Source organism: Narcine bancroftii, chromosome 2 (genome assembly GCF_036971445.1).
Source record: "Narcine bancroftii isolate sNarBan1 chromosome 2, sNarBan1.hap1, whole genome shotgun sequence".
Classification (NCBI taxonomy): Eukaryota; Metazoa; Chordata; class Chondrichthyes; order Torpediniformes; family Narcinidae; genus Narcine; species Narcine bancroftii.
In genome coordinates, this window is record NC_091470.1 from 58,656,790 (window position 1) to 58,675,939 (window position 19,150).

Here is a 19,150-nt window from a genome sequence, read left to right on the forward strand (position 1 = left end):
TGCTGTCTGTAAGGAATTTGTACATTCTCTCCATGTCTGTGTGGGTTTCCTCTAGACGTTCTGGTTTCCTTCCACCTTTCGAAATGTAATGAGGCTGTAGGTTAATTGGGGTATTTGCCCGACATGGGCTTTTTGGCTGGAAGGGCCTGTTCCTGTGTGTGTATGTTTACATTTGATGGGAATTGATGAAAGAAAAGTCTGAGTCCTTCATTCCTCAGGAGAGTAAACTATTGATTGGGGCCTCACTCCAGAACCTGGATCGAGGATTAAAATCAATCCTCCACAATGGAAACCGCGATGAAGCAGCATAAACACAACTTGTTAGGATTTTTTGAAGTTTCCTCCAGGTTTTCCAGCAAAAGATTGGAAGATCCCTGAAGGAAATTAAAAGCAAATATATCTTTAAGTATTCTTCACAGTGTGTTTATTTTGCATTATAGATAGGAAGCACTGAACATTATGTTAAGAAGCTTACCTTGCTTGTACATTGTCAGGCTCTTCTTCAATTAATGCTGTGAAATCTTTAATTGCAATAGGCCAGTTGGAATTCTTAAAATAATATAGACCATGTTTCATCATAGCATCTGTTCTTTTAGGATTCAAAGTAAAAGCCTACAACAAAATATATTCAGCATCACATCATGACATTTGAGCACAAATTCCAATTTTCCCACTTCCTCTGTCAAAACAAAGAGAAAATTCTGTGAAAGGTGATAAAACTAAATTAAGAAATGGGTGACAGGGAATTTTTTTCAAATGTTGTCATTCCAACTTCTCTTTTCAAGAGTTTACAATTTCCTCTTCATCTCCTTCTACTTTATATTGCACTCTTTTCAAAATTTTCTGTCATTTCTCTTAACACTGCTTTCAAGTACACCAAAGCCTAGTGCTGACCTAATGAAAGCAATAGTTATATGCAATAAAGCTACTAATTTAATAAACACAGCCACTCAGTATCAATGGGTAATGGGGAGGGTCAATTTCTTTTCTACTTTCTAAACTTATTGCACTTCCACTTTAAGTTCTTAAGGATACTGTGATTGAATTTCTCCCAGTGTTCTCCGTCATTTTCAAGTTTTGAATTCCATTGTTCAACACAAATATCACATTATTAACTGCTTTCCGATGTTATTAATTTAGAAAGAAACCCATTACTTTGTTTGCTTTCCTTGGCCCAAAAATGCAGCATGGTTACTTGTATAATTTCTGTGATTTTACAGTAAGACCTCTCTACTCCTCCATTCCATGTCTTTGGCTAAGGTATTTCTTCTTCAAACAAAAACATAGTACCACATACATCTCAATACTGAACTTCATTTGTAATCCTATAGACAATCTGCAAGTTTAACACGTACCTTTGTGATATCTATGTAATGGTGTCCAATAGCTTTGAAACAGTCTTTTCAATCTTTCAATTCAAATTATGTAAGTTAATAATGGACAAGAATTATGCTTTTGTAAACAGCTTACATTCTACTAAGCTGTTTACATATATTTTCATGTATTGGTCAAAGCATTTTGAAAGGACTGATTATGAATTTATGCTGATTATGGCATTGAGAAAAGGGGAAAACTACAGAAAAGTTACATTTAAGTTAAAATTGGCACGATTGCAGAACTTGTTTAAGAAAATATTTTGATAAAATATACATACAAAATCACAGAACATAAACTTACCAAGCGATAATCTTCCATAGCCAGAAATAGATCATTATCAGCTTCATACATCTCAGCTCTTCTAAAATAAATGTCACCATGAGGTCTGCATTTGAGTCCTTGAGAATAATTTATGATTGCCATTGTAATGTCCCCCTTATTTCTATAAATGTCTCCCTTTGATATGTAAGAATCTAAGAAGAAAAAAAAAATTAAATAAATGATCACGTTTTGAGGAAATTGTTCTGAAAATTTCTCATTGCAAAAACATGAAAACCTTATTTTAATGACACAAAATATATATTGAAAGATATTGTTTAAATCAATTTGATTGCTTTTAAAATTTTATTTATATATTCTACGATATAAATTAATCTGATTTGAAATTAACAAGCCAGAAGAATTTCATTTATTTATAATTATAAATACTGAATAATTAATGTCCAAGTACATTTTATAGTCATAAATATGTTAACTATTTTAACTAATTAGGTACTTTGTCATACCTGCATGATTCTTGTGTTTAAGTATAAAGTTTAGATCATCCAGTGCATCAGCTGTTTTCATTTGTTGAAGATAAATAAGATGCCTGTGCCAATAAGCATTAAGCAGTAATGGTTCTAATGCAATTGCCTAAATAATTAAAAATAATTCATTATTATTTTAAAAGATTTTTCTTACATATTTTGACCAATGGTATCAGCAGCAGATTGTTTATGTATTAATCAAACCACATTAATTTTTATACATTATAACCAATAGTTCATACTTGAGGGCAGCGGAGTGGGGGGGTGGGGAGAGATGTCCTCATGGGCAGGTTTGACAGAGCTGTGGGATGGGATAAGGGGTTTAAACTAAGTTGGCAGGGGTTTAGGAACTAGAGTGTTGGATAAGATGATGGAGCAGTTGGGGGGAAAAATAGATGTAATGAGCAGGGAAGTTGTGAGGAATGATCTTGTAATATAGATTATCCATATAGAATTATGATGTGGTGGCCATTACAGATACAAAGGCAGGATTGGCTACTTGATATTCTGGAATTTAGAAAATTCAAAAAGAATAGGAAGGGAGGTCAAAAGGGGTGGGGGGAGTGCAGCAGAAGGGTGGCAGCAATAGTTTCATAGTTGTAGAAAGGGAGGATATCATGGAGGAATTGTCGACTGAGTTGGTATGGGTGGAAGTCAGAAATAAGGAAGGAGCAATTACTCTATTGGGAGTATACTATCTATTGGGAGTATACTATAGACCACCGAACCATGGAGGAACAGATAAGTCTGCAAATTTTGAAAAGGTACAAAAATAACAAGATTGTTGTCATGGGTGATTTCAACTTCCCTAACATTGATTGGCACCTACTTAATGCAAAGGGTTTGGATGGGGCAGAATTTGTTAGTTGTGTCCAAAAGAATTCCTGTGGATGAGAGGAGAGGCCACACTCAATCTAGTACTGGGCAATGAAGCAGGTCAGACAAGAGACCTCTTGATGGACAAACATTTTGGAGAAAGTGATCACAACTCCTTAATCTTTAGCATAGCTAGGAACAAGAACTTGAGCAGATGATAAGGGAAAGTATTTAACTAGGTAAGTGCTAATTCAATGGTATTAGGCAGGAACTTAGGAGCAATAATTGGGGATAGATATTCTTGGGGAAATACACAACAGAAATGTAGAGATTGCATGCAGTTCTGGATAAGTTTGTCCCACTGAGACAAGGAAGGATGGTAGAGCAAATGAGCCATGGTTGACAAGAGAAAGAAAGGAGCACACAAAATTTAGGAAGCAAAGAATCGGCAGGGCTTTTGAGAATTATAAGATAAAGTAACAAGGAAGGAACTTCAAAAGGAAATTGGACATGAGAAGGCCTCGGCAAGTAGGATTAAAAATAAGCCAATACATTCTACATATACATGAAGAACAAGAGAATGACTAGAGTGAGGAGAAAAGGGGAAATGTGCTTGTAGGTAGAGGAGATAAGAGGGGTCCTTGATGAATACTTTGCTTCAGTGTTCATCATGGAGAGACTTTGATGTATGTGAGGTCAGCAAAGAACAGACTAATGTGTTGGAACACAAGGTTAAGAAAGAGGTAGTATTGGAACTTTTGAAAACATTAGGATAGAGGAATCACAAGCTGATTAGATGCAAAAGATTACTGGAGTAATCACTATGATTCCTGGCCATAGTGGTAGGATTGGAGGATGGGAAATGCTGAAGTTGTTCAGGAATCATGGAGTAGAGTCTTACGTCAGTGGTGGGCAAACTATTGGAGAAGATTCTTAGGGACAGGATTTACTAGCATTTGGAGAAGTGTAGTCTTATTTGGGATGTCAGAGGACCAATGGAAACGTGGCTGACCACAAAAGTCAGGGTATAGTAGGTGGAATGTATTCTAACTGGTATCTATTGGTGCTTCACAGAGGTAATTTTGAATGCTAAAAGGCGAACACAGAGTTGATGTGGCAAGGTTGTTTCCCATGGTAGGGGAATCAAGGACAAGAGGACACAACCTCAGGATAAAAGGGAATCAATTTAAAACAGTTGCAGAAAAATTTCTTTAATCAGAAGGTTGTGAGTTTGTGGAACTTGTTGCCATAGGTATTCGTAGGAGCGAAGTTGTTGGGTGTTTGCAAGGCAGAGATTGACAGGTATTTGATTAGTCAGGGAATCAAGGGTTACAAGGAGAAAGCCAGGGTGTGGGGTGAGTGGGAGGATATATCATAACATAACATAACAATTACAGCACGGAAACAGGCCATTAGGCCCTTCTAGTCCGCACCGAACCAAACACCCCTTTCTAGTCCCACCTCCCTGCACAATGCCCATAACCCTCCATCTTCTTCTCATCCATATACCTGTCCAACCTTTTCTTAAATAATACAATTGACTCCGCCGCCACTATTTCTCCCGGAAGATGATTCCACACAGCTACCACTCTCTGAGTAAAGAAGTTCCCCCTCATGTTACCTCTAAACCTCTGCCCCTTAATTCTTAACTCATGTCCTCTTGTTTTAATCTTTCCTCCTCTTAACGGAAATAGTCTATCCACATCCATTCTGTCTATCCCTTTCATAATCTTAAATACTTCTATCAAATCCCCTCTCAACCTTCTACGCTCCAAAGAATAAAGACCCAATCTGTCCAATCTCTCCCTATACTCCAGATGCTTAAACCCAGGCAACATTCTGGTAAGCCTTCTCTGCACTCTCTCCACTCTGTTTATATCCTTCCTATAATTAGGCGACCAGAACTGCACACAGAACTCCAAATTAGACCGCACCAACGTCTTATACAATCTCAACATCACCTCCCAACTCCTATATTCCATGCAATGATTGATAAAGGCCAGCATACTAAAAGCCTTCTTCACCACCCTATTCACGTGAGTTTCTACCTTCAGGGAACGATGTACCGTTACTCCTAAATCTTTCTGCTCTTCTGTATTCCTCAATGCTCTCCCATTTACCACATATGTCCTATTCTGATTCTTCTTACCAAAATGAAGCACCTCACACTTATCAACATTAAATTCCATCTGCCATTTTTCAGCCCACTTTTCTAAGCAGCCCAAATCCCTCTGCAATCCTTGAAAACCTTCTTCATTATCCACTATTCCACCTATCTTAGTATCGTCTGCATACTCAAGGTATGCTCAAGGTAGAGTGGCAAAGGCAACTCAATGGGCTGAATGGTCTACTTCTGCTTCTATATCGTGATCTGTGTGATGGTCTGCATTAGGACAGGTTTTTGTGATCTTTATTAATGACTTGGATGAGGAAGTGGAGAGATGGGTTAGTAAGTTTGTAGGTGACACACAGGTTGGAAGTGAGGTGAGTAGCACAGAGATTTGTTGTAGGATACAACAGAGTATAGACAGGATACAGAATTGGGTGGAGAAGTGGCAGATGGAGTTCAATACGGAAAAGTGTGAAGTGATGGCACTTTGGAAAATAAAACCTGAAAGTGGAGTACAAGGTAATGGCGGTTAATGGCAGAATTCTTAGCAATGTGGTGAAACAGAGGGATCTTAAAAATCCAAATCCAACTATGAAATGTGATGAAACATAATGCAAGATGAAGGTGAAAATAAAAAAAAACAGACATTAGGAATTTTATGTACAAATAGAAATAATGGAAAAACTCAGCAGGCCATTCATCATCCCAAGAAATAGAAACAAAGCTAATACTTCATGTCAGTAACCTTTAAAATTACAAGAAAGGATCCATTGATTGAAATTTTAACTTTCTCTCTCTCTACCTGTTGAATATTTACAGCATTTTTTGTTTTTATTTACGATGAATGATACAAGAATTTAAAAATTTTGGTGTATATATGTAAACATCCTTGAAGTTGAGAGGACAAAAGCATTTAGGACCCTGGGCTATTTGTTTAGGCTGCCGAACCAAGGACTTTGTGTTGAATTACTAAAAAACAAATGGGTCAGCTACATCCAATTCCAGTGACTGGAATATAGGCTAGTGAGCTTTTGAAAAAAATGGATGAAAGACTAGTGTTGAGGTATTTTAGTCCCATTAATTAATTATGGAGGTTGATCTAACAAGGTGACCTAACAGAGATGATCAAAATAATCAATCTGGTCAAAGTGGAACAGAAATAAAACACAGATTTAAAGTAGTTCGCAAAACAATAAGGGTGAGATGGGAGAAAATATTTGCCATAGCAAATAGGTATTATTTGATGGGAGAACAGAGTTTAGTCTGTTTTGCATAAATACTTGAGAAAATAAAAATCTGCAGCGTAAAGGGGAAAAAGTTTGGAGCTGAGGATAAATGGATTGCTATTGCAGACACATGGGACAGGTTTGATGTGCTGAATAGTTGCTTTTATTGGCATGTGTCATTCTAAACTGAAAATGCTGAATCTATTTGGAAATAAGAACTAAGCCAGTCTTTTTCATTTGCAAGGACTGGTTTCTGGAATCACCTTGTGCTATCAAGGCATGTTTCACTGTTTATAAACATTTTTGAAAATCAGGGATATTTAAAAACTGCTGAAATTGATTTTATTATATAAAAACTAATTTTAAACTATTATTTTCTCCCCATTTCATTGTCTATCATTTCTTCTTAGTGGACAGAGTACTTGATTGTATCTTTGCTTTCTCTTTTTTCCCCTTGAAAAAACCAAGGATAAATTTCCTCCAAATCCCCACCTTCCACTTAACCAGCTGCTGAATCTCTCTTTCCTCATCCCCCATCTTCTTTGCTTCAGCTCCCAGCCCACTACCTTTCCCTCTCCATTCAGAACTACCCTCTCCCCTTTTACTTCTCAGCTTTTTTCTCTGCCACCCTCCCACCTATGACTTCTTACCTGTTAACATGCTCCTTCCTCTCTCCTCCCCCCCACCCTTCTTTTTATTCAGACACTTGTCTGCTTTTTGCTCAAAGGGCTTAGCCTGAAACATTTTTTTACCCTTTACTTCTCATAGATGCTATATGACTTGCTGAGTTTCTCCACCATTTTTATATATTGCTCCACGTTCAACTGAATTGGCCATTTTTACTTTAAATTACTTATCTGCAATATTGGCTCAAAATTATGTTTCCATCTTCTGCCCAACCTGATATTTGCAATTCATCACATTACTTTACTTCCTAACTGTCCCTTTGACAATTCATCTCCTGTGGTGATACGACTACCACCCTACTGCAAGGAGCGATGTCTGTACCTGCAGGACCACCTCAGAGGCTGACTCCACCTGGCTGGCTGTCAATCAGCTGACCTGAATATAGACCTGAGCTGGCCCCTCCTGAGTCAGTCATATGGGAGCCACCAAGGCATGAACTGGTGTTCAGACTTTTACTGGAATAAAGCCTATTGTACAGTCTTTTGAGTTTTATGTTTGCTTGCTGCTACTTCAGCACACAACATCCCCACAATAACCTAGGCCTCAACATAATGGAACTACTCCTTGTATCCTATTAACTATCCCATCACAATTTTTACAAATTAAAACTAACCCTTTTCTTTCTTTCCCAGTCTATGATATGATGATTCTTTAACCTGAAACATTACTCTGTTTCATTTTGCACATAATGTTTGACCTGCTGAATGTTTCCAGAATTTCCAAGTTTGATTTGTAACATTTTTATAAACCTATTTAACTATGGTTAATTAATTAAAACAGGAATATACTGTGCAATAAAGAATCATAAAACTCAAACCCTCAGGTCAGTAATTTACAGGAAAGAACAAGAGGTGCCTCCACCCTGTATCACAACTCCAAAACATTCTGTATTTTCAAGGCTACCTTGCGCACATACAGAAGTAAAGATGACACAAAGGCATGCACTGTAACTAGTCTGATATTTTTATTAAACCACTGCGTTGTCTCAGCAATGCCTTGCGTAGCTGAATCATGATGTCCCAACTTTGAGATACCCATGTTCTACCCAAGTAGCTTCACTGGACAATCACCAAAGAATATCCTCTCTAAGCACTGTTGTAATGTCTTTCCTCATCAAAAATGCATCACCCCCTCTTCACTTACCTGTGCCTCTATTGCACCTGTAGTACTTACTGAACTGCTTGTCTTGCCTTTCTCTAAGCCATGCTCCAGAGCGAATTTTCAGCCTTGTTAGGCCTCTTCTATTGAAGTAACTGCTGTTTAAACCAAATGTTTTATTGCTCTTTCTCTCTCTCTACTGTACTCCTGCAGCTCCTGCCTATTAAACCTGCTCTCTTTGAGCACAGTATTAACACACAACTTTTCATCTGCCTCATCTCTGTGCTGGGCCCAACCTCCTGTCAATCTAGTCACCATAACATGTTTACATTTTTGAAGTAGTCATAGACATGAACTCAATCCTGATACATTTTCAACAGTAGATAAATACTGTAAAGATGGAAACTCATAGCATTCCCCTCAGTAATCCAAAGGAATTTTAATGTTTATCTACGATGTTAGATTATATCTGTTTACACATTTCCAATATTTACTTTTTCCCTTTCTCTTTCAATTCCTCATGTTATTAAAGGATATGTATATATGCTTATACAATAAGAAATAGAAAACATTAATAAACTAAATACTGCACTAAAGGACTAAATGCTAAACTTTCTGAATGGAATGCAAAATGGAACAATTTCCAACAATACCATTAGAAATCAAATATCTTCAACTTTGTGTGCACCTACCTTATTTAAATCTTCCATTGCTGACTGCAGCTGTCCTAATTTCCCATACAAAGCTCCTCGCCAACAGAAATTAAAAGCAGTCAATTCACCTTTAACATTTATGAGGTGCATTAGTTTGTTAACTTCAGAAAGCAAGTCAGGTTGAGTGTTTTCAGATTTTGAGACAATAGAGTACAAAGGATACACTTCTCTATTTTTTGATTCTGTTGGCAATGGCAAGTTTTCCAAATACATCTCCCCCAAGTTTGTCATCACAGGCTGAGATTTATTTTCTTCATAATGCAGGAGTCTATCCTTTTGATCATCAGCTGTTTCTTTGGATGGTTTCATAGGTGGGAAGACATCATCAAACCACATGTTCCATATATCTCTGACCCACTCTCTGACCGCAACTCCTTCAGAGATTCCTCCTTGAGCTTTTACAAATGTTTCAAAGTTAATTAAGGAAGGAAGACTGGGCTTTCGCTTTAGTTTTATAAGTGGAGATGGCTTCCCCCTCATCACATTCAAATGAATATTTGTAGGTACAGATGCAGACCTGTTTGAGAGTGTTTAAAACATACATTATTATTTCAGTTTTTACTGCAATATTGTTCTAAATTTATTCTTTCAAAAATTAAATTGCAGTAACCTTGTGATAACATTTGGAGGCTTTGAAAGTGTTTTGGAAACAAAAGCTAGCTTTTGTGGTAGTAAAGGCTTTCTCATGTAAGCTTTAACTTTTTTTTGACTAAATATTTTTCTTCCAAATTTTACTTCAACATTTTTTATGTTTGGATCTTGCTTATCCACAAAAGATGTATTGTTTGTTGAATCCTGCAACTGAGTAAAATGCGCAATCAGACATTCTGATTTTGCTTTTGAAGCTGTTTGTTCTTGAGTTGAATTCAATGGAGCCTCAATATGTTGTTCTTTCTGGTATTCAGTTTCCTTAATGGTATGATGAAAAGGACTAGATATTCTCAATGGCATCCTGTCATCAAAAATGGTGAGATTTGGTAAAGATTTATATTTATTCATTAAGGATTTGTCATCAGCATCTCTCAAATTTAAAAATAGAACTGCGCTGTGCTTTGATTCAAGTTGAGGTGCCAGGTTCATTTCCTAAATTCAAACATAATAAAATATTAATCTTACTTATTGTATTATCTGAATCAAATAGAAAAACAAGTTGCTAACCCAACTATGTTGTTACATTTTATAACAGAAATTATAAATTCATTACTAAAAGGTCACTCTCAAATGTGATACAAACTGATCTTTTATTGGCAAAATAAATACATTTTGAAAAGATAAAGAGACCATATAAATTAATTTCATTCAATATTTATAATTAACTTAAATTCATAACAAGTAGAAACAAAGGCAGCACAGTTGGCATAACAGTTAGCCAACTCCTTTACAGATCTGGACCAGGGTTCAAATCTCATGCAGTCTGTAAGTTTATACGTTCTCCCAGTGTCTGCTCAAGTTATCCCCGGGGGCTCCGGTATCCCCCCCCCCCACCATTTGAAACGTACCTGGGAGTAGGTTAATTGGGCAGCATGGACTCGTGAGCTGAAATGGCCTGTTACTGTGCTCCAAATCAAATTAAAATATCCTTTGGAACATTTCTCTAATTCTTGGATTATTTACAAGGTAATTAACTCAAGCAGGTAATTAAGAAAACCAAAGGGGACATGATTTTTATTCTACAAATTCAGCGAAAAGTACCTTAAAGTCACCTCTTCTAACAGTCTCATCAGAAGAAAATAATGGAAATTCTCGTACATCTGGTAATGATTTGTGCTCTTTAAAGAGTGTTCTTAGCTGAAACAAAATAGAATTAATTTACAGCATTTAAATTGCCACCTAAAATATGACAATGTGGCAAATCATGCCACTCCATTATCAAACTGGTGTCCTTAGTTGTGGGCCCCTGTAAGATCAAAAGTTCCCGGTGAATGGAAAACGCAAAGAACTCTGGGAGTCCACTTATGTCTCCGAGAAGTCGGCTTTCTTCAGAACTAAAATGTCCATACATTTATACAGGTGCTTCTGAACTAACATCTATTGTTTCCAATATCTCAAGAACCATCATAAATCCTTTTCATATTCTTGACTCTAACTTCAATCAGCATCCATTTTCATCCATTTTCATCTTAAACTGGTGTCTGTCTTCTATCTCAAAGAACCATGTGTGTTTAAAATCCTAATGTGTTGTCTTTATGTCCCTGTAACCAGCCAAACTAACTTATTAAACACATCTAGATAAAATAAAGTTTTAACATTGAACTAAGGATTCACATTAACACAGATCAATTACAGTGGAAACCAGAAGCCACTTTCAGGTGGCCACAATACCCAACTGTAAAGCAGCCTATTGTACTCCTATGCAGCTGTTGGGTGGCCACCTGAAAGTGGGGAACTTGGCCAGGAGGTTTACCGACCTAACCCTTCTCCTGTAGGTATAATATCCTGCTCCAAGAATCCCCCGTTGCACCTGAAAGCAGCTCAGGCAAAGCTGCTAGCAGCAGGTAGGCTGTTGACAGTCACCTGCCGACCCGCTGACAGCCGCCCTCCCCACTGGTGTCAGCTACCCTCCCTGCTGCCGACACCTACCCACCCCGCTGCGGACCGGGGACAGTGTGGGGGAGGAGTCACCATGCAAACCGGGGACAGTGTGGGGAGTGGGGCAGGAATCACTGTGCAGACTGGGGACAGTGTGGGTCAGGAGTCCCCGCTGCCTGAGAGTCCCCTGCCATGGGACTACAGGGCTGCAGCAGCCGCTGTGGGAATTCAGGCCCACGATGTCCCGCGCTGGCCGCTCCAGCCCCGTAGTCCCATGCCCGGGGGACTGTCAGGCAGCAAGGAGGGGGCTGACAGGCAGCAGGGAAGCAAGCTGTCAGACAGCTGCCCCTGCCCAGACTCAGGAGCCGCATTTGCTCTGTGGCCCCTCTCCCCACCTCAGACCTTTCAGGTGGCAGAACACCTCTGTCAGTGCTGCCACCTGAACGTCCCTTCGCAGACACCCACAGCCTGCTCTGGAGCCGCATTCTCCAGGCAATTCCACCTGAAAGCGGCTAGAGTTAATGGAGAAATAGGTTTACAAAGCCTGTTGGACTAGAAAATATACCAGGGCAAGAGAACAAGCCATGGTCAGAAATGAAAATCAGGATGAAGGCTTTAAAAGTGATGTCTTGTCAGATCAATAGTCTGTACAAGTTAACAACCATAAGGGTGATGGCTAAAGGCAAAGAGTGAATTATACTGTTGGCTGAATTTTGAATTAGTGTGTTTATATTAGTTGGAAAAAGAGAGACTGAGTAGAAGAGCTCTAGATATGACTTTTAGAAATGGAAAAGGGTTGAGAGATTGCAGAAATTAGCAATGTTAAGGTATTGAACTAGGTATCCTTGGTGATCGTAGCACTATTAATCAACCACATTAGACTGAGAGTTGTGATTAATAGGCTTTAATCACCATAAGACATCAGCACATCTCACATGTTGCTGGCCCAGTTCCAAGGCAGGTAATTAGGGAGGAGTTTGGGTGTAACAACCTTTATGGGGATTCTGAGGGGAGGAGTCACAGGTGCAGTGGGCAGGTCAGCCCATACAGTACATTCATACAGACAGTGCTAATAGCTATACAGTGGTTCAACCACATTCACTCCTCCTTTTAAAACAGAGTCCGGCAGGGTGAAGTGAGTCAATGTCCATTACAGGTTCAGCCTGTTTAGTGGTCTTGTTTGTCATTGTGACCATCACAGGCTTGCTGTGGCTCAGCTGGAGGCTCCTTGGAAGTGTTTTGTGTGACAGGCTGTGTCTCCAGTGGTTGATTGGAGCGGGGGGGGGGGAGGGGGGGTGGTTAATAGGACCGTGGGGTTGTTCAGTCTGGGGTTGGGGTGGGGAGCCAGGTGCAATTAGTGGGGCTGGCTGGCCTGTTATGCGAGGGGATGCTGATTGGTTGGTCAAGGGGTCTCCTGCATGTGCCAGGTCCCAGATGGAAACTGTCTCCTGTCACCCATCCTGATACTCTACATAAGCGTACTAAGGGTTTGGGAGGAGGAGATGGACCTTCTCAACCAGAGGATCAGTCTTGTGGCTTCTGGTATGCTTCTGGAGCAGGACAGGTCTAGGGGTCATCAGCCAGGATGGAAGTGTGGTTCCCAACGCAGAATTCCTGGGGAACAAAAAAAGCCTTTCATGCAGCGTCACATTAGTAGCAGTACAGAAAAGATGTTTTCACTAGTGCAGAGATGTGAACAAGGGGATATAGCTTCAAAAGAAGGTTGGTCATTTGAAATTGAAATTCTCTGCTCCCAAAGGTGATGGAAGCCAGGTCTTTGGATATATTTAAGGTAGAGGTAGATATATATTTGAAAAATCAAAAAATTCAGGATTTTGGTGAACTGGCACAGGAGGAATTGAGTATAGATCCCTATAATCCTATTGATAGACTTGGGGGGACCAGGTAGCTACTCCTGCTCCAATATTATTGTGTTCTTCATTGCAGCAGACACGTATATAGCTAGTGGTATAGGATTAAGATCAGTTATACATAGCCCTCTGAGCAAGACTTGAAATAACAAGACAATTCCAGAAGCCCAGCATAACAACCTCTATTCCATTCTCTGACATTTGTGCTTGGCATCTTGCCTGTTTCCTAGGTACAAGCATCCAAAAAGAAATTACTTTTAGCTCAAAAATAGACATTTTGATTAGATATCAAAATAGCAAAGGAACTGATTCATACCAGACCAGATGTTTCTTTCAAACTTTCTTGATCCTCTTCTATCTCATGCTCATCGTCCCAATTCATGTGAAAGTCACAAAGGTTTACTTGATCCTGTGGAGTTATGTAAAGAGTTTTCATTAAGGTAATATCCTCAAAGCTAGGGTGCATATGTTATATGTCAGAACAACATGAATTCATTTTATAAAGCATTAGATCAGAAGGGTAATCATTTAGAAAGTGATTCAATCATACTTTGTTTGAAACAATAATTCAATCATTGATATATCTACAAAATAAATTTGTGCAACTAAAATATCTATTTAATTTAAAATGTTTCACTAAAATTATATCGTCAAGGTTAAAAAATCTATTCTTTAGAGTTCTGAGCATTGAAAGGTGATAACAGATTCAGCATTAAAATTTGTTTTTTCTTTTTTTTGTTGATTACTATATTTTAAATATAACTGTACGGTTTAGAGATTTTAATAAATTTAAATTTAGTACGTCCTTCCTTTATTATGGCTGTGCTTTGGAATTCATTTGTATGATTATGCTTGCAGGGTTTTTAAAAATCTTTCTTCCATGGCACATTCCATAATTATACTGCACAAATTTATTGTTATTAAAATTAATAAAAATACTTTAAAAAATAAAGGAGGAAAAGTTTTTCTCAAGGTGGTGATATGGATGCTCTGCTGAAGATCCCAATGCATCAATGAAATGATGACTGACAAAATTACAGGACTTCATTGCAAACACAGTGAACAGATAAAAATATCCTGGTCAGGTGTGGCTGCTGAGAATGTTTAACATTTGTGCGAAGTTTAATTGTACATTGAATATTTTCAGAAAAGAAAGCATGGTTCATTTCTGAACCTAGATAAGGTCCCAATGGATCAAAACAGGTGTCAGCCCATTTCCTTGGTTTTCCACCTCTGCAGACTTTGAAAAAATCTCAAATCTACTCCTACCAATATTGGAAAATAAACTCATCCCAGAACAAATTGGTCTTCAGCTAAGCAAATCATACACAGGCTCAGTGTGGAGTTTTATGCAATGCATCAAAGATATCTTTGAGAAAAATAGCAATTTCTGGTGTGATTCTATTGACACCTCCAAGGTAAATGCCACCATCAATCATCAAATGTTGCTTTGGAAGACCATCAGCTTTTTTTCCAAAATGATCAAAACCCTTGCTATTTAACACTTATGCAAATGGAAAAAAAATTCCATCCAACCACATATACCTTCACAGGCAGTAACAATTCATTTTATTCACAGCTCCTAAGAAAATTAAGAATTCCATGCCTGATTGTAGCAATTCCTGGACAATATTCAATATGGATTGATAAATGGAAAATAACATTTGTGCAACAAAAGTGCCAAGGATGACCAGATCTTAAAAGAGAAGGTCTAATCATCTATCCTTGACATTCAATAGCATTATCATTGCTGTTTTCATTCAAGTTACAACTGGCCAGAAATTTTGCAGCAGACATAAATATTATGGTCTTGAGACATCCTCTGGCAAGTGACTCGCATCTTGGTAGCCACAAGGTCTTTCAGCCATATCAAAGATAACAGTTAGGAATATACAGACATTAAATACTTGTGGAAAACGACACCATTCCATTATCCACAAAGTACTCTGGGAAGCATGTGACTTCAGAGGTTGGGTGATTGTGATAGCATGCCAACTGTAATTATTTAAACTCCTGCAAAATTTCCATTAAACAGTTCTGTCAGTTCAGCTCACAGAAAACTTCTGTTGTGCTTTATTCACTGCACAACTTGCTACATTGGTGACCCCGATGGTCCAAACGATATTTTGGACCTCACTAGGATGTGCAGAATTCTGTTGCACTCAAACTTCCAGTATTTTGGACCTTGGAGCCACAGGTCTGATTCGAGCAGGCTATGCCAGATTACCATTGACACAACTACTATGTTATTGCCTCGCTGGACCAGGACATCGCTGGGCACATTGTCAATTTCTTACACCAGCCTCCAACCAACTACAGGTATGAAGCCATCATGGTCCTTTCCCAATGCAACAGAGCATGACGTCTTCTCTATCTGGACGCCCTGGGTGACTGCACTGCTTCCAAACTAACAAACAGGATGCTGGCTCTGTCCGCTTTTTGAGCAACCTTTTCCTCGAGCAAATGCCAGAAGACATCAGTTTGCTGTTTGCAGATGAAGATTTTAATGACCCCTATCATTTAGCAGTCCGTGCTTATGAATTGTGGGATGCTAAGCAACATGGTAGACTTTTGGTTGGCACACAGTGGTGCCTTGGCAAAGGCCATGAACCCTGCCCACTCAGGATAGCCGTGCGGCATCAGACTTGACCAGACTCAGCGCAGATAGAGCAATGGTGCTATTATCATCAGAGATGGGGAGCTGCAACCCAACACTGCCGTCCCCCTGCACATAATCCAGGAAATGCTAAGGCCGGTCATCAGTAGTGGTCATGATGGCTGGCCACAATAACAAGTTCCTTTTCCTCTTGGATTGACACTCAGGCTGTCGGTTCTTAGTTGACACTGGAGCAGAGGATAGTATGTTTCCCTCCTCTGGCCCAGAGACACATTCAGGAAAGAAGGCCCTCCTCTTACAGCCACTAATAACAGCAGCATCTGGAAATACAGATCACGGACAATTCCATTCAATTTTGGCTCAACGTGGTTCAGGTGGTCCTTCACCATTGCTGATGTATCACAGCCGCTCCTGGGAGCTGATTTTTTTGTGAGCACATTGCCTTCTAGTAGATCTCAAAGGTCGGCACCTCGTCAATTCAAAGACTTTCGAGTCCCTCACCCTGCACTCCATGGCATTGCCCACATCTCTCCTCGACTCGCTGATGCTCTCGAATAATGAATATGGCAGATTCCTGGTGGAATTCCCCAGCATTATTATTTCACAGTTCACAGTGGTCCAACCAAAACATGGAGTACAGGACCACATTCCGACTCATGAACATCCCCTGCATGCGCACATGTGCAAGCTGCCTCCAGATAAACTGCAGTTAGTTAAGGAAGAAGTCCAACGCATGGAAGAAATGGGGATTGCTTGCCACTCCAACAGCCCTTGGGCATCGCTGCTGCATATGGTACCTAATGCTTCTGGAGGGTGGAGATCTTGTGGGAACCATTGGTGTCTGAACAACATCACTACCCAGTTCCCCATATACAGGATTTCTCTGCAATCCTTCACAGCACTAGGATTTTCTCCAAAATCGACCTGGTGCATGGGTACCATCAGATCCCACTTCACCCAGAAAACATTCCTAAGACTTCCTTGATTACCCCGTTTGAGCTATTTGAATTCCTCCGTATGCCTTTTGGTTTAAAAAATATGGTGCAGACATTTCAACGCCTAATGGACACAGTTAGCAGCGGGCTGGATTTCATATTTGTTTACTTGGATGACATCCTTATCACCAGCCACTCGTGGCAGCAGTCCTGGGCCCATTTCCATCAACTATGTTAATGGCTAGATGGTTGGCGTAGCAGTTAGTGCAACCTCTTTACATCACCAGTGATCGAGACTAAGGTTAAAATCCCGTGCTCTCTTTAAGGAATTTGTACGTTCTCCCCATGTCTGTGAGAATTTTCCCCAGGGCTCTGGTTCCCCTCCACCATTTGAAAAGTACCAGAGGTGTAGGCTAACAGGGTGTAAATTAGGCAGTACTGACACGTGGGCCAAAATGACCTGTTACCGTGCTGTATGTCTAAATATAAAAATAATAAAAAATTAATTTAATTTAAAAATGTTTAACATTTCCAAAAAATTATTTAAATATTTTTTAATGTTTAAAAAATTAAACTTAAATTTAAAATTTAATTTAACTTAATTTAAATTTTGAACAGAATTGCCCATTTGTAGTAGGAGATCATGTGGCAATAGTTCTGGAAGGTCTTAGACCATCTTGTGGCCACTGGAATCACAGTGGACATGAAGAAATAACCATACAAGGCATTTTTAGAGTGAATCAAATGGATTTACTCTTCATCACCTGTGCAATCTTTTAAAAGCTAGAATCACGCGCTCGACACATGCTGACGTCATCAGGCACTGATGTCACATAGCCATTCAATTCCTTCTGTGAGTTGCAGTGCCACCATAGCCCCACTCCCCCCCCCCCACCCCACCCCCGAATCAGCAAAAAGGTTTGTCTATCTTTTAGGTGGTTGACCTCTTAGATGGACTGTTGGCTGCTGCAGTAGGGAAGGCGTCCACATGAGCTGGTTTAAGCCTGTCAATAGTGAAAGACTGTGACTTCCCTCCAATGTCCAAAGTACAGGTTGGCCTAGTTTGTCTGAGAATCCTATAAGGTCATTGTAAGGTGTTTGTAAAGGTTGACCAAGTATTCCCCTATGGACGAAGACATATTCACAGTTTTTGAGGTCTTCAGCCAAAAAGGAAGACTGGTATAGGGATCGATTTTCCTACGGTCTCCCTTAGCCTGCTCAATAGTTCCTTAGGATCATCTCTGGAATGGTAGGGGATGAACTCCCCTGGGACCGCAAACGGTGCGCTGTATATGACCTCCACAGATGAAGCTTGGAGGCTCTCCTTTGGAATTATTCTAATGTCCAGTAATATCCAGAGCAGCTCATCAGCCTAGTCCAGGCCCTCTAAATGAGCCATCAAGGCTGACTTGAGATGTCAATGAAATCTTTTGTATGTTGAATTATTGAACTGAGCAAGTGAGACAATGTTGTCCACAGCAAGGAAGTAAATTGTGTCCTCTATCCAAAGTAATATGCACCAGTAAATCAAAACGAGACAGCCAGGAACAGACGTACCCAAGCACAAATATCTGCAGTAGCATCTACCATAGGCACGGCCTCGAGCCACCGCGTAAACATGTCTAAGCAGACCAACGATATCCACGTGGACATGAGCAAAATGATGAGTAACTGCTGGGAAGGATTGCAGTGGTGCCTTAGTATGCCGCTGAACTTTTGATTTCTGGCAGGCAATTCACGACCTCGCCATTTGTGTTACATCTTTTTTAAGACCGTGCCACACGAACCTGTCCGAAACCATACCAGTGGTTGATCTCATTGATGGATGTGAAAGACCATGCACAGGGTCAAAAACTCAACGTTTCCATGCTGCTGGAACTACTGGGCGTGGGTGTCCCATTGATATATCACAGAGGAGTAGCTTGCCATTAACTCCAAACTGGATATCTTTCAATTGCAGGTTCATGATTGCAGTCCGATAAGCATTCGTCTCATGTCATATTCTTGGGCCGCAGCAAAAGCTATGTAGTCAATACCTTGATCTACGGATGAAACCTTGAGTGGAGCAGAGAGAGAAAGTGCATCAGCTACTACATTGTCTTTTCCGGAAATATGTAGTACTTTTGTGGAAAATTCTGAAATGAATGATAATTGCTGTTGTTGTCAAGTTGACCATGGCTCTGCGACCTTGGAAAATACAAATGTTAAGGGCTTGTGGTTGGTGTACATAGTAAAATCTCCGCCATCCAAAAATAACGCAAGTGTCGAATAGACAAGTAAATGGCCTTATAAAAGCACTGTATTTCTTCTCTGCTTCATGAAGATGGCAGCTGAAGAATGCTTACAGTTTCCATTCCCCATTGAC

At 39.6% G+C, this 19,150-nt stretch overlaps 1 protein-coding gene across 7 annotated transcripts in view; it reads right to left on the reverse strand.

The window, feature by feature from the left end:
- Window positions 1-19,150, reverse strand: part of ttc6 (tetratricopeptide repeat domain 6) — a 249,087-nt gene that overhangs the window by 128,507 nt on the left and 101,430 nt on the right. For all 7 annotated transcript variants that reach the window (XR_011351280.1, XR_011351281.1, XM_069916775.1 and 4 more), the window contains 7 exons: window positions 13,550-13,642; window positions 10,526-10,621; window positions 9,444-9,916; window positions 8,813-9,350; window positions 2,163-2,289; window positions 1,678-1,850; window positions 476-612 (listed from right to left, as the gene is read on the reverse strand). Coding sequence is in view for 5 of the 7 variants with exons in the window: in XM_069916775.1 (XP_069772876.1) it covers window positions 476-612; window positions 1,678-1,850; window positions 2,163-2,289; window positions 8,813-9,350; window positions 9,444-9,916; window positions 10,526-10,621; window positions 13,550-13,642 (1,637 nt within the window). In the remaining 2 variants the exon portion in view is untranslated. The remainder of the gene's footprint in view (window positions 1-475; window positions 613-1,677; window positions 1,851-2,162; window positions 2,290-8,812; window positions 9,351-9,443; window positions 9,917-10,525; window positions 10,622-13,549; window positions 13,643-19,150) is intronic.